Genomic DNA, 14754 nt, shown 5'->3' on the forward strand with positions numbered 1-14754 from the left:
ACCAACAATATTATAGTCTTCCTCACCAAAAAGAAGAAAAAGCAATGTTATAGTCTCACCGTCGGTTTAGGTTCCCTTCTTTTTCTTATTAATGGGAGTAGGAAATTCGAACACGAGACTTATTCTAATAGAGGAAATGAAATACCACTAAATTAAAAGTTAGTTGATAATTCAATGCGACATTAATATACATTTATATAATATAACTTGAATAAAGTGGTGATTGATGTTTAACGAAATATAAAAATCTATGCAAACAGAGTCTAGTGCATTGGAAAAGGGCATTGACTTGCAGACTAATTTTCTTAGGTTCGAACTCCTATGACACCTTAGTAGTGTGTGTGAGAAACCCTTCACTCTAATTCTCCTGACGGGAAGTACCTTGCCATTAGATTTAACGATAACACTCTGCGGAACGTTAAATTATGGTCTAAAATAGGCTATTTTGGGACTTTCAAGGGCAGCAAGCAATAGATATGTGTTTACAATACCAAGCATAGCAGCTATAGATGAACAAAGGCGAAGCGCTTGAATGGGACCTAAGAGATATTCTCTTAGGTCTCGTTTGGTTCATGGGAAAGGAGACTTGGGGATGGGAAATTAATTGCTTTCCCATATTTGGTAAGTCTCGGCATGGGAAATCGTTGCCTGACCCATGAGAAAGTAAGGGAGAAAATGAAGCCATTCTCCCAACTTGAGTTTTATTTTTTTCTCATCATGGAAAAGTTTGGGAAAATGAGCAAATATTAAATAAATATTTTTCATGACCATTTTGTCCCCATTAACAATTTAGAATTATAATATATTATTAAATGTATTATTATTTTTATTTAATTTAATATGAGTATAATTGAAAATTTATACGAACTTTCTTTTTCATTCCTACTCAAAACAAACATAGAAAAGGAAATAAAGTGATATTTTCCAATTACTTTCCCAGCATTACCAAATATGGGAAATGGATTCATTTCCCCATCCCTTGGGAAATGACATGAGAAATGATTTCCTCTCAAATTCGTTCAATGAAACAAACGAGACTTTTTAAGGTAAAAGATGGCAAAGCTTAATAAGAAAGGGGTCAAGCTGATTAATGAGTGCCTTTTTTGCCTTTAGGCCTCATATCTCCTACCCAATTTGAAAGTAGGTCAATGGACATTAGATACACGATAATACATTCCCTTATAATTTAAACCATCGATTGTATTAAAAATAAATAAAGAAATTCGCTCTCCGCAAATGAATAAGTAATAAAAGCCATTGACAATATACCTTGTTCACTCAAACACACTGTCATATCTAAGAACTATACTATTGTTTGTACATAATGAAAAAATAATAATCAAATATTAAACAAAAAAACCGATGTAGAATATTACATAATTCGAATTGGAAATTACGAGAGCATTATTCAAATTATAAACGAAAATCTTTCATAGAACAAAGATAGCATTTCACCCTATATCCTCAATAGGAGCATTTAACATTATATTTTATCATGTGCTTCGTGATTAGTCAGTCCGATCAATCAAACCTATACACCAAATTTGTGCTGGAGCCATGTTTGCAACACTTGCTAGAATAGAACCAACCCCTTTCTCGTCAACAAGATTACGTTTAATCTGATCCAGGTGACGCTATTTCCACATTGAGCACCCAAAATCTGACGAATGAGAACAGAGAATATGCCACACCATGCACTATTCTTATCAAGAGGTCCGAATTTTCACATGAAGATGCGATTCTAAATAATACTAAATTACATATTTTTCAATGCAAAGCAGAACCCAACCTTTAAAGGAAAGGTGGGGCCACCAGCTCTGCCATCTCTATGTGTATAAAAACCATAATGCATGGCCTACTTTAAGGCAGAGAACCGACTTTAAAGGCTTTCCTTGAGTGGAAAGATGTGGATAGAACAATCAAAATTTTGGGTCCACTTTGGCTCGATGCTCTGTTATTTGCATTCGGGTTGGGTGTGTCCTTCACTTGCACTAACTGCACTAACTTAAGTAGACTATTTAGAGAGAAGTACCTCTGTCTGAAATGACAATGCCCAAAAGCTCTCCTTAAGCTGCAGACTGGTTCTGCAAGAGAATAATTTGGATAAGCGCATGGTACAACTTCACCCTTTTTAACGCCTCAAACAAACAGATCAAGGTTTTGGGAACCTTAGGCAAGCTTTCAAAACGTAACTTCAGCACCTTTTTTACTGCATGCTTATATGCATCAATTAGGCACACTCCCGAAAAACCGAATTTCGTTGAGTTTTCAGTGACAATTTTTATTTTTATTTTTTAATTTTTGGGTCTTTGATAGTATAATAAAAACATAATTTACCTTGGACTGCATAATCTTTTGGCTGTCAGAAAAGTATTGATTTGGATGGTTAATCCCAGCATCGCATGATGACCCATGAACAGCTTCAAACGTCAAGGTGCATGCCAGCTGATGCATACATTACCAAGTAGTCCACATGTATTAACTTCGTGTTAGAACGAAAAAAGACGAGCCTGGAACGATTTTTTATGCATGTAGTAAAATTTTCACCTGATAATGTCTGTTTCGCACTTTGTCCATGACATCTCCAACTGCACGGCCGGTAACTCCCATTTTATTGAGAGCTGCTCTCAAATTCTCTTCACTGTCACAGAAAAATAAGAGCCAATTGAGTATAATTTGCTCAAGTTATCAAACAAGTGTTTCCAAAAAAATAAATTAAAGAAGCCATGATGAGCAAGTACTGTTTTCCAGGGCGAGGAGATGCGATTAAAGTTTGAGGACTAAAAGAAAATGGTTGAAGTTGATAAGGTATACTGAGGTCATTTGACACTAAACTATAACTTCCCTGTTCGACGGTGTTGATCAACAATGTATACTTTAGCTAAAAAACCATTGAATTATATATATAGCTGTGGCAGTTCTATCCAATACAACGCATCCAGTAATGTCACACAGGCCAAGTTCAGAGGTTAAATCTCTTTATGCCAAGTTAAACATCATCCAGATGCATAATTAAAAAATTTATAATAGTAATTACTTGAAATTTCGATACGGGCATCCATGATGATCTCCTACACCAGGAGTAGAAGAGATGATTTTTTGACAGGAATAAGGTGTGTAATCCTGCAATGTCCAAAAGTAAACATATTTGATTGTGATCATAACGCAGAGCATCATATTAAGTATTCCTTTACAGGTACATCCAAGTATCTGCTCCTGAGTTTGATGTCTTACCGTTCTTTTCCCTTCTCTTCCGTAATTGTGGCGTATGCCATATGAATATTCTTTGTCAAACCTTTCAGCACCAACCTATGACAAAGATCAAGCACAAAGCATCGAATCAAGGCAAGTCAGAAGGACCAGGAAAGAAAAGCATCTTACTGACATTTTTCAATAAAAATACGCCTCATCCTTCTACCATATGTGGACAAATAAGCTGGATTGCTATCTTGATAGCACATAACATGTGCCATGAAATGTTAGATGAAAACTTTGTGCCTTTACGATGATGAAGATTTGGTAGATGAAAGACTTCAAAAACACCACTCACCTTTCGCGAGAACTCAGCTTTCCAAAACGCAAGGGCATCATCCAGCTTCAAGCCAACACCCTACACATAGAGGTTAATCAACAAAATTCGTGAAAAAATAACCAATGGGAAAAGAAGGTGCTAGAAAGACAGATTCATGATTCTTTTGACAAATTATGCAATTTGACATAGCAAGGTGGTATTTATAAACGTCAACTGACACTTTTCATGCGTCAAAATGTGCAGCAAAACTTGAAGATTTAATAATATATCTGAATTCTCCAAAACAAACGTCAGCTAATGCAAATCTTTACATTTCCAATAAACAGGTAATGCAACTTTTTACAGCACATACACAAAAAGGGTGAATGACTTTCAATAATTTTGATCACTCTTGTCACTAACATACATATCAAGACATAAAAAAAGCACCACTTCAACCCAAGCAGTGGTATATGTCAGTGATCAGTATCTGATGTCTATGTAACTATGCATAATGTGTATGAATAAAAAGAAGAAACTGAGAAGTATGTGTTTGGAAAGGACGTGGAAAAGTTAAATTGAATCAAATAGAACATATGGCAATAGTAGGTGTAATCATGGAATAACATGTTATCAAGGAGTTTTCCACCACATGTGTCTCGCCTCATTGAAATGCTAATCTATACCCACATAAAGACAGGACAGAAACCAGACTGATGCGGCTCATTGAAATGCTAACCTTGAGGAAGAGGCCTAGTTGCATTCTACCTCCATGCTTTAAATGATGATCCTCTCTCAACTGCAAATAAGCAGAACGAATGAACAAGAGAACAGTGAAATATAAAAACTTCAAAAGATCCTGAGAAGAAAAATTAGCAAATAAAATAGACAGATGTGAATAACAAAGCCAGAAAAACAAAGAAGCGCCATTCTTTATCCAATTTTTATACCTTTTCAAACAGGTGACGCATGCACAGAGGAAAGGAGCTCTTAGCTACATCATCAATGTCTTTTAAGGAAATCTGAGCAAATTCTTTTGGCTACAAAGGCAGTCAACATAGACTAATCAACTTCAACTTATAATTGATACGTATGGGTAATAGATGTGTTAATACAAGTAATGACCTACCTGAGAATAGTCAGGTCCCAGGTAACTTGAGGATAGAGCTTCAACAATCTGAATGGAAATTAAAGGGAAAAAAATTGTCAATAAGCTAACTTAAAAATATATGCCCATTTCAACATATAAGGTTCACGATCCGATACTCACCGGAGTCAACCGATCCTTCTCTTGTTCTGCTATAGTTGTAGTCCATTTTCTGCAAGAAGAAAATGCAACTTCAGATATTTAGAAAAACCCAAAACCACTTAGATTTTCCAGACAATACAGAGGAAAGAAATAATACCAAGTAATATCAAGTATAATCAATGAGTTTTAAACTACCAACACTTTTTGAATTACAAATAGCCAACAATAACCTGTTTGTCAAAATAAGCGCCTTTGACAGATGACTGCGGAATTGTGTGGCAACAAGGGAAACCACCTATTGTTTGGGGGGAGAGAGAGAGAGAGAGAGAGAGAGAGAGAGAGAGAGGAGTAAATAAATGCAAAATGATATCAAGGATAATCGTCATTTTATGGATATGTGCAAGAACTAATAGAAAGCATCAAATTTAACCTGACTCATAGCTATATATGCATGCCCCTTACTGATGAACACTCTACGACCAGCTACAAGTTCTGGAACTTCTTCAAATGGTACCTTCATGAAGGAGTGGGATAATAAGAAAAAAAACAGAAGGAAAACAAAGAGAAAAATACAAATTTTACTGACATAAGGTGACTTATTAATTTGAAGACTACAAGATCAGGAAGCTCCTTCTTCCCAAAATTTGCAAACAATGCATTAACATATTTCCAACCATCAGAATACCAACCCACATACTCACATGTTTCTTTTGAGTGTTTTTGACAAAACAAGATTCATGGTGGAAAATCTAGCAAGTGCTGGAGAGCTTATAGCAAGTTAGAATTTAGATGCGTTCAATAATTTAGTTTTCTTAATAATTGATTTCATCCATAAAACAACACAAGCAATAAATAGAACCAACTGAATATGTCAGTTTTGTTCCATAGGACCACATTGGACCAACAAGAACATCAGACATGATTTTTGTCCATACTTCCACATGAACAGAAGTTGGGAGACTCATACCTATACTCTAATAACTAGATAAACTGTCTTAAACAAATAGTAAGGAAAAGAAAATACGGTTGAAGAGTAGCATGAAGCAAAGATAAACACACCTTGAAGAAGATGTCATCAGCTGCAAAAGAAAGAAAGCAATAAAAGGAGCAGATTAGAATATAGATAACTATGAAGGAAAATGTAGATAATCACTTTTTTTTGGGATGCGAGCAACAAATTGCAATTCCTTTTAAAAAGGTAAATGAACATGCCGAATGCAAGACCTAACAACATAGGCAGACACCACACTATTGAACATACCTAGAAATTAGGATATCTTAACAGTGCATCTGAGTGGAATTAACAAAACCCACAATTATAAAAGTGATGCAAAATTTACTGACTCAAGTATTCAGATACAATAACCAATAAAATCGATACTCTGTCCTACCAGTTGGTGAAGATTGACTGAGGGAACGTGAAACCAGGACCAATTTCTCTTTTACACTCTGTACAGGAAGATAAAATAATATAGTGATTGCAACACATACCAAGACATTAAAGGCTTGAAAAAGTATGAGACTGATATAAAATGCTGAAATGGTCTTAGTTTCAGATACACATTTGTATATATTGAGTTCATGATATCATAAGTATGAGGCACATAATTACCTCGAATTCTGAACTACTAACTGCCTTGTATGGAAGATCAAATTCTGCCATGAGTGCCCTCTGAATTCCCAAAAGCAGAATATTCACATCATCAGAAACTGACTAACAAAATGGACCAATCACTATGCATATTACCTGAGCTTCTTGCTTTTCCCGTTTAAACCGGTAACGAAATAGGGCAGTCTCCATGGAAAGAAACCATTTCCTCAGGTCCTCCCTAAGACACGGATTAAAAGTTAACAATAATAGAATAAGATAAAATGAGGAAATCTTTATGGCACAAACATTTATAACAAAAAGCATTGAGTTCTTACGTTCTGCAATAAACTAGACGCAGAACAAAGTGTGATATTATGTCCTTGTTGATGACCTCGGATGCCTGAGGATGCCTCATATTTGTCTTCCATAGATCAATTGCCTGTAAAAGGCCTAAACGTTAACTTGCGAAAAGCATGTAATAAGGGAAATTGAAAGATATTCAACCTGGAACTATGGTTTTACCAATTTCTCCATTTCTTCAGGTTTCCTTCCTCGTGATAATGCATCAGAAATCCCTTTGAGCACTGCATAAAAAGCAGTAATTGCTATCAATTACTATTTCAGAAAGCATTTCTATTTCTCAGCTCCCAAACAGTCACACTCTAGCAGGCAAATAACAAATCTTTTCCTGCATTGACTTCCAAACCAACAACAGCGACAGTCAAATGTTGAATTTTAACTATGCTCAAAACTCTACTCTTTCAGTATTTTCTACCTTACTGAGAAGTTTATGAAAGAACAAATCCGGACAATACAATACAACATACGAGACCGTCTACCACTATGATCTCATTAAGTCTCAGCCCCATGTTAGCTCTTTCTTTTCGGTTAATTTTGGAGCCCTAAACGGTGAAAGATCTGGTATAATATATTTAACTTAGCACCAGAAAATGCGTTCACCTTTCCGACATTTTCTGAGGAACCAAACAAAAAATAAAGCAAAAACTGCCCGAATTTTTTGACCAAAAATACTCTTGCTCGGAAACGAAATTTGCAAAAGTTATCGAGAAGGTAGGAATTACCTCGGAGGCGATCGAGGGCGAAAAGCTCGAACTCTTCGAGACGAACTTCAAGGGAGGGAGCAGAGCGGTAGAGAGGGAGGGTCGAGACGACGTCGTTGACGATCAATTTCCTCTGAGACCGAACGGGTTCCATTTTGGCTCCTCTCTTTTCTCAGTCCGATGAGCGAGCTCAGAAGAGAAAGTATCCCTAGTCTAGTGGGCCACACAGTTGCGTCAGTTCATTATTTTATACTTGCGCGCCAAAGAAGCCGAAAACAGAAAAATGGCGGGAAATAAATGGACACTCCGGTTGGGCTTTCTGGTAAAGGTATACAAATGGACACAAAAGAATTGGGCTTGCACTGCCTAAGGATCCGTACTTTTAAAAAATAAATTTGCATAAATACCATCTGAACTTGTAGGCTTGTATATGATTTAAAAGATACAAGCCATGGTCTAAACTAAACCAATATAATCGTAGTCTGACTTAAGTGGAAGGTTTTGTAATTTTTCTAAATCGTAACTCAATCAGTGGTGACGCTATTATTGGCAGAAGTTAAATAAACACATGACGCCTTTGCCCATGAATTACATTTAAATTTTGTTTTCATTTTGGTGAGAATTCCAACTTAGCACCTTTTCTAACATTGGAAAATAATGCTCTCGTAGACCATATATATTATGAGTTGGTATCCAAAACCTCCTCTCTGATTCTCTTCCCATTTCCCACCTGCGATATTTTATAATATACAAACATAAATACTAAAAATCGTTATTACATAAATTATGTCATACTACAATAGGCCTTCCCCCTGCTTGGCACCTAGGATCGAGGATCGAAGCACCGGGGTTTATTTCCTCCCAATGTAACAAAAAAAGAAAGTCATCTTAGATAACCATATTATATTATGACAAAACAACTGCTCTACAAAATTCAATACCGGTCCCGTTCCAATGGACTTTGAATAGGGGACTAGGCACCAACTACATTTGAGGTTGGCTCTCTAAAACTAACCAGTCTAAACCGCTGAAGGGTTTCGCCCACAAGAGAGTCGTCCAAATGATTTATCACATAAATACATTCTAAATGGCAGATCTATACAGAGATCCTCATAATTGCTGACTAGTAGATCGTTTCTGTTGCACCATCCCACTTGTAGCACTTCGCGTCCTTAGGATTGTCGAAGTATTAGAGGTTGGAAACCCAAACCCAAACCACCGAGAACTGGAAGCCGCTTTGTTTGTGCCCTCCAGAGCACGAAACCCATTAGAAAATTCACCGCGATTTGACGCCTCAGCTGCTTCCAAGATGCCTCTGTTCTCCTGAAACAACTGATCAATAGTTTTTAGAAAACCTTTAGAAAAACATATTTTGATGAGGGGGAGGTGAATTCTGGTGGTAGTTCACCAAATCAGAACTGATTGCCAGTATACAGAAAAACTGGATGGTGATGCCTGAAGACCATGGAAATTAGAGTCAGTATGATACCAAAGGAATAATAGCAATTGAAACTCATGCATGATAACATAAAGGTACAAAACCAGAGATGTGAAAATTCAGACTGAGAAGTAACATTACAAATATAAAATTTAAGGCTAGGCATGGTCGAATTTTATTACAAAAAGCAGCACAACTGATCAATAGTCAAAAGAAAGTAACATAAGATGACCATCGAATCAGACATGAAAAACCATTGGACATGTATGGATGAAATAGTCTGTACATGCCTGAATACGTTCTGCAGTTCCACCCTTTTCAATGTTCAGGGCATAGTCACATAACTTCCAGACTCCATTAGTAGTCACATCCTAGGAATATGTCAAAGGCCAGACAATCAGATTAAAACAGTATTCTGCAGGAGAAAATAATTCCTCATAAATCACAAGTGTAAAAATTGCCACAAGTCTTATGTCGTAACGCTATAATACCTGATTCCCTTCTATTACATTAATTTTTGTTTCCTGAGACAAAAAAATTATCAGTATTTGATTTCCTGTCCATGCATACTTGTAGGAGAGAAATGAAAAGAAATGAATATATAAACAATGAGTTACCAGAGTCTGCACTGCATGTTGAAATTCTCTAATATTCTCACAAACAGCATTCGCTCTTTCTCGTACTTCAATAGCCTATAAATGGCTCAAAATATTTTTCGTCAATGAACGTGAAACAGAAAAATACAAAAAACTAAATTACTCTTTAATATCTAACATGGTGGCCCACCTCTTGTTGTGTCCTAGTATTAAATTCTATAGATTCCTCCAAAGAACGTTCTGCACCATCCATTTGTGAAGATAATGCCCGTTTAGTGGCCTGAAAATGAGACAAAATATCTACAAAGTAAGAAATCTTTTTATGTTGTTATTTTTCATTTCTCAAAATAAAAAATCAATCCATGAGGAAGACTAGCACACCAGGTTCAGAAAATTTCCTTGAGAAAAGTGCAGAGATTTATTGATCAATCAGAAGCAACGACTAAAAGGTTTTGTAAATTTTATAAATATTTAGTAAAGGATAAAAAAGGGGCAGTTTCTTCCCATTTTTTGTATTTTTCTGAATTTAAAAAATGCAGATAAAATACCAGCCAACCATAAGTGCCCACATGGGGACTCCCACCTCAAAATCCAAACATGTAGAGGGAGGTTGCAACCATCCAATAACTCCAATAACTTGTTTTGATATGAAAGCCAGTGGTTTGAAAATTTATTACATCGAAAATAGATTACTTCAACTAAACCACAAATCCTTTCAACCACAGCCAAAGCCTTTTGGGAATAAATCAAGTACCTCATAATAACAACATTTGAAAGAGATAGAAAAGGTAATACTTGACTCAGACGAGAGAATTCATGGCGCTGTCATACAGAGCCCATGTCTACTTGAATGGCATCAAAGAGGAAAGGAAAAAGATAGAGCTCCCCTCACTCTCAAGAGAGAACTCAACGCATCAAGAAACAACATAATGACCTACAATGTGCATAGTTTCCTATCTCTATTCCACCATGGATCCAAGAGACAAGTTCTCACATGATAATAAAAACAGTAACAACAACATAAAAAACAACACAATGTCACAACTTTAACAAAGAATAATAAAGAATGATATAAACATGTTCTTCAGGAGGGTTGTTTATGAAGGCATTGTTTTATCCAAAATTTAATGCAGAAGAACAATTCATCTCCTAGTTTGAGGTAAAAAAGAAAAAGAAATAACAGAGAGAGAGAGAGAGAGAGAGAGAGAGAGAGAGAGAGAGAGAGAGACTTGCCGCAACTGACGAATAAACACTTTCAAGCTGACTACCAACAGAACTGCAAGCATCGGATAAGCTACGTCTTGTTGCAAACATCATATCAGGAAGCTTCCACCCCTGAAAACATACGCAAGATGCACATATAGAATAACAACCTTGTCAAGAGAGAAGTACTTTAAGCCTATTTCATTATCTTGTATAAAATAAAACCTTTTACCTTCCACCAAATGTAGCCAGCTCCTACCACCACTACAACAATAATTATACCATATCTAGTACCTGCAGTAAACAAAGACAGGTCACAGAATACTCATGAAGAGACCTTATTGCAAATCATAACAAGAAATTATGAAAAATCGAACTAATTTAAAAACACCATATTTATCTCCATAAATCTGTACCATAAGATGTTTTCATATTTTGGATGGAAATATAAGATACAAACACTGCATAGAATTAAGGTTTTGTTGGCTTGTGTGGTTACTAATAAATAATCAATACACATAAAAATATCTTTAAAGTGCAAGAAAAGGTAGGCGAAACCTGTTCGACTTGTAGTAACAATTGTAACGGGTCGACTTGATGCCATTATTTGCAGCTCCTGCCGTAGGTTGTTCATCTGTAAAATTTAATTACGTAATCAGATTATCCATCCTCAGGAATATGAAGCTCCAATAAGAATCCACACAGATGCTGACTTAGAACAATTGAATCATGATGACTCGATGTGCTTCTCCAGGCACCCCTTATAATACCCAACCACTTTAAATGCAATTATGAGTAATAAAACTCTATAAGACAATATGAAACCTGGGCCATCAAAGAGTCGTTGTGTGGTTTCTTAACCGATGGAGTCTGATCATTTCGTATAATTTGCTTCCAGGCAATCTGTGGTAAGAGGCCAAAAATTAGCAAAATCTTATAGTCGTACTGATACGCATTAGAATTTATAGAATTGAAACAAAACCCTGAAGGACATTTACATGTTTAAAAGCACAAACAAAACAATAGCAGTCACTGAAAATATATTTTCTAAAATATACTTTAAAGCATACATCCAAGGCCAACTAAATATGCATATTGTACAAGATCGCAGAATGCCGTCTCGAAAGCCATCCACAGGACATTGAACCTTTACCCTCCTTTCCTAATTAATATAAAATACCCATTCCTATGATACAACATCACCAACTGGCAGCAAGATCAGTATGTAACTTTGGATGCCACACATACATACGTTAAAACAGAAAATTTGAAGTGTAATTTTACACATAGAAGATAAAACAAATAACATGAGGAACTACCTTGAATGCACCAGAGACAAGATCAGATACGCGTCCTTCTTTTGCAAGAACTGAACCAAGAATGCCTAAAAACGAATAGGATAAACGGATTGATTATAAAAACATGTTCTTTCATTAACACCATAGAAATTAATAATTTTATAGCCAACCCACAATTGCAATATGTAGGTGCACAGACCATGATAAACTAACAGATAGGTGACCAACCCAGATTGATAAGAATCCTTTATATGAGGTCAGAAGCTACTAAGCAGATGGGGCTGTACAGGTGACAAAGGGAGACATGAAAACTGAGAATGAAAGCAAGTGACTAACACAAGAGCAACCACTTTCCACCCAATTTTTAATGACCTTCGTTTCAAGTTGAGAAGCTTACAATCAGATTCACTCACTTGAACCATATGATAAGAAACAGGATAGGACAGTTGAAGCAGAACTTAAACTAGTTAAGAAACACCAAATAGTGCACATTTTTAATCAATGCAGAAACCAACACAAGGTATTTTCTCCTGTCAATAATTTCGCATCCATTTAGTGTTTCCATATATTAGGATCTAGGGTTTGTCCGAAACCCTAACTTTTCTCCACCAGTACTATGCCCGAAATAAGAAATAAAAATCAGACGCCAATTTGGGGACAAAATTGTAAGGGATTTGGGGAAGGTGCCGTAATAGATTACTATGAGGTTTGAGTTTTATAGAAATCGAAGAAGCGAATAGATGTGGAGGGATTGTACGGACCTGCACCAACCAGAATGGTGAGCTTGCCCGCAGTGAGAGCCATCGACTCTGAAAATTTGTATCTATAGGTATCTGCTCGTGGAGACTAATCTGCGCAGCGACGAGGCATTGAAGCCCTTTGGCGATCACAGAATTTGTAATGGCCTTTCTCTCTCTTCCCTGGGCGTTTTGTCTCTCTCTCTCTCTCTCTCGTTGCTACTGAGAAAACTGGGAATCGACTATTTCTGTAGCTACCGCGACAACCCTATTTCCGACTGTGCAAGCAAAATTACCTTGGGCTTGGGTGGTTGTAAGTTACGTAAATGCCCTTTTAAATACGTTCTATTGTTATTTATTTTTAGTTAAATTGCGGCCCAAACCTTAGTCATTGAGGTCAATTAGGTTACAAAGTTCCAAAAATTAAACCTTGATTGGCTATCTTGGGAAAAAAAAAAAACCAATCAAAATTTTCCATCCACATAATTTCTAATAAAGTGCAATAATTTTATATTATAATATTAAAACAAACACATCAAATATTTTAAACTTCTCAAATGCAACATCATCCATAATCCATATCCCTATATATGAATTAGAAGGAAAAAAGAAGAAGGGAAACTTAAGAATCGGCCCAATTTTGTTTTTGTTTTTTGTGTATAAAAAAATTGACATTTTTATTCTTATAAAAAAACCGATAATATTTTATTGATAAGATAAATAAAAACAATTATAAAACAACTTAGATGCTAAAAAAATCACAATCATATGGTGTAATTGTGTAATCGCATTAATCACAATCATATCTCTCAATACTCTTTTGTGGTAAGGAAATGGACGACTGGGCGTTTAGTAAGAGAAAACATGACACCTTTAGCATTCAAGAAGCATATTCTCCTTTCAAGCATGGTCACCGAGAACCGTCCCTTAGCAAAAATTGAGTACTTTTTCTAGTCAATTTTCTCCCCCAAATGTGAAGTGGATTATAATTTAAAATGAGGAAAGAAAATAAGAGCTTATATTTGCACTTGCAGAGAGTACGTAATAATCCAAAAGCCCCTTAATAATGTCACACGTACTCTATGTCAAGTTCTAGGGGGTTCATTGTTTTGAATTTTCAAACTGTTAAGTTTGGCAAAATATTAATTGTTTTGTTAGATTTTGCAATCCGATATAGGATTGGGATTTACTTTAATCCAACATTTAAGGGATAATTGAATTTTAAAGAAGTAAAAAGTATCAAAATATAAAAAAACTGTCACTAAAAAGTCATTAGCCATAAATGATAGAATTATAGATGAGATGAAATTTTTTCGTTGTTGAGAAATTCTAGGATTGCATTTGTAATTCAGCCAAAAAAGCCACTAGCCATAAATGACCAATACAAAGTAATCACAAAGGGCTATTACAATAATGGAGCAGTCTAACATCAAAACTAAGACAATCTGGTGCTTGTGGGGACCAAAAATCATATCTCACGAAGCAAGGCCCAACTAATATGTCACGATTACAAGCAAGTGAAGACGTGGGTTAGTTGGACCTCCCTCACACTAGAGAAGTGTGGAGTAAGGAAGTCGTAACCCGATCAAACTGCCCACGAGTATGGAATGAAGGATAGGACTCACAAACCTAGGGGGTGTTGCCTTGGAGCGCTATAAAAGCATAACGGAGCCTCAACCAAAGGTACGAGAAATTCAATTGAGCACTAAAAGATTGCTACACAAATACTAACTTGAGCGTCAGAGTATCTTTTGCAAGTACTCTCGCCACTTACATCGTTCACTTTCGGAGAAGCGATCTGGAGTCATTTCCAATTAAGGAAACGTACGAATTTTAGTCAAGAACCTGTGGAGGCATTTCTTCTTGTTAGAAATCCTGCTCCAATAGTTGGCGTTGTCTATGGGAATCTCGCAAAATCAATCATAAAGACTCGCACAGGGAGCTACAAACACATCCATCCTTGAAAATGTAATGTCCACCCTTCGGCCCGGAAGCACAAGGTCTAATGCTCAAGATGGAGAACCAAGCCTTGCTGTTACCTAGTTGAAGAAAATCATGAAAGAATTGTGC

The 14754-nt window shown here is 36.1% G+C and overlaps 2 protein-coding genes across 2 annotated transcripts; both read right to left on the minus strand.

Annotated features, from left to right (window-relative positions):
* Positions 1-1237: 1237 nt before the first annotated feature.
* Positions 1238-7642, minus strand: EMB2813 (DNA primase, large subunit family). The gene is made up of 19 exons (XM_008223973.2): positions 7434-7642; positions 6874-6935; positions 6687-6790; positions 6508-6589; positions 6373-6432; positions 6152-6209; positions 5820-5839; positions 5191-5274; positions 4991-5055; positions 4782-4830; positions 4641-4688; positions 4462-4551; positions 4251-4310; positions 3551-3610; positions 3235-3309; positions 3038-3123; positions 2548-2641; positions 2338-2445; positions 1238-2084 (listed from the first exon to the last, which is right to left on the minus strand). The coding sequence occupies exons 1-19, from the start codon at positions 7564-7566 to the stop codon at positions 2067-2069; spliced, it is 1356 nt and encodes a 451-aa protein (XP_008222195.2). The 5' UTR covers positions 7567-7642; the 3' UTR covers positions 1238-2066.
* A 508-nt stretch (positions 7643-8150) lies between these two features.
* Positions 8151-12989, minus strand: LOC103322095 (bZIP transcription factor, putative (DUF1664)). Its single transcript, XM_089045816.1, has 11 exons — positions 12709-12989; positions 11969-12033; positions 11475-11552; positions 11208-11283; positions 10882-10943; positions 10680-10781; positions 9637-9726; positions 9468-9542; positions 9342-9374; positions 9141-9221; positions 8151-8867 (listed from the first exon to the last, which is right to left on the minus strand). The coding sequence occupies exons 1-11, from the start codon at positions 12749-12751 to the stop codon at positions 8817-8819; spliced, it is 756 nt and encodes a 251-aa protein (XP_088901942.1). The 5' UTR covers positions 12752-12989; the 3' UTR covers positions 8151-8816.
* Between the last annotated feature and the right edge of the window lie 1765 nt (positions 12990-14754).

This window comes from Prunus mume, linkage group LG2 (genome assembly GCF_029339155.1).
Source record: "Prunus mume cultivar Tortuosa linkage group LG2, ASM2933915v1, whole genome shotgun sequence".
NCBI classification, from domain to species: domain Eukaryota; kingdom Viridiplantae; phylum Streptophyta; class Magnoliopsida; order Rosales; family Rosaceae; genus Prunus; species Prunus mume.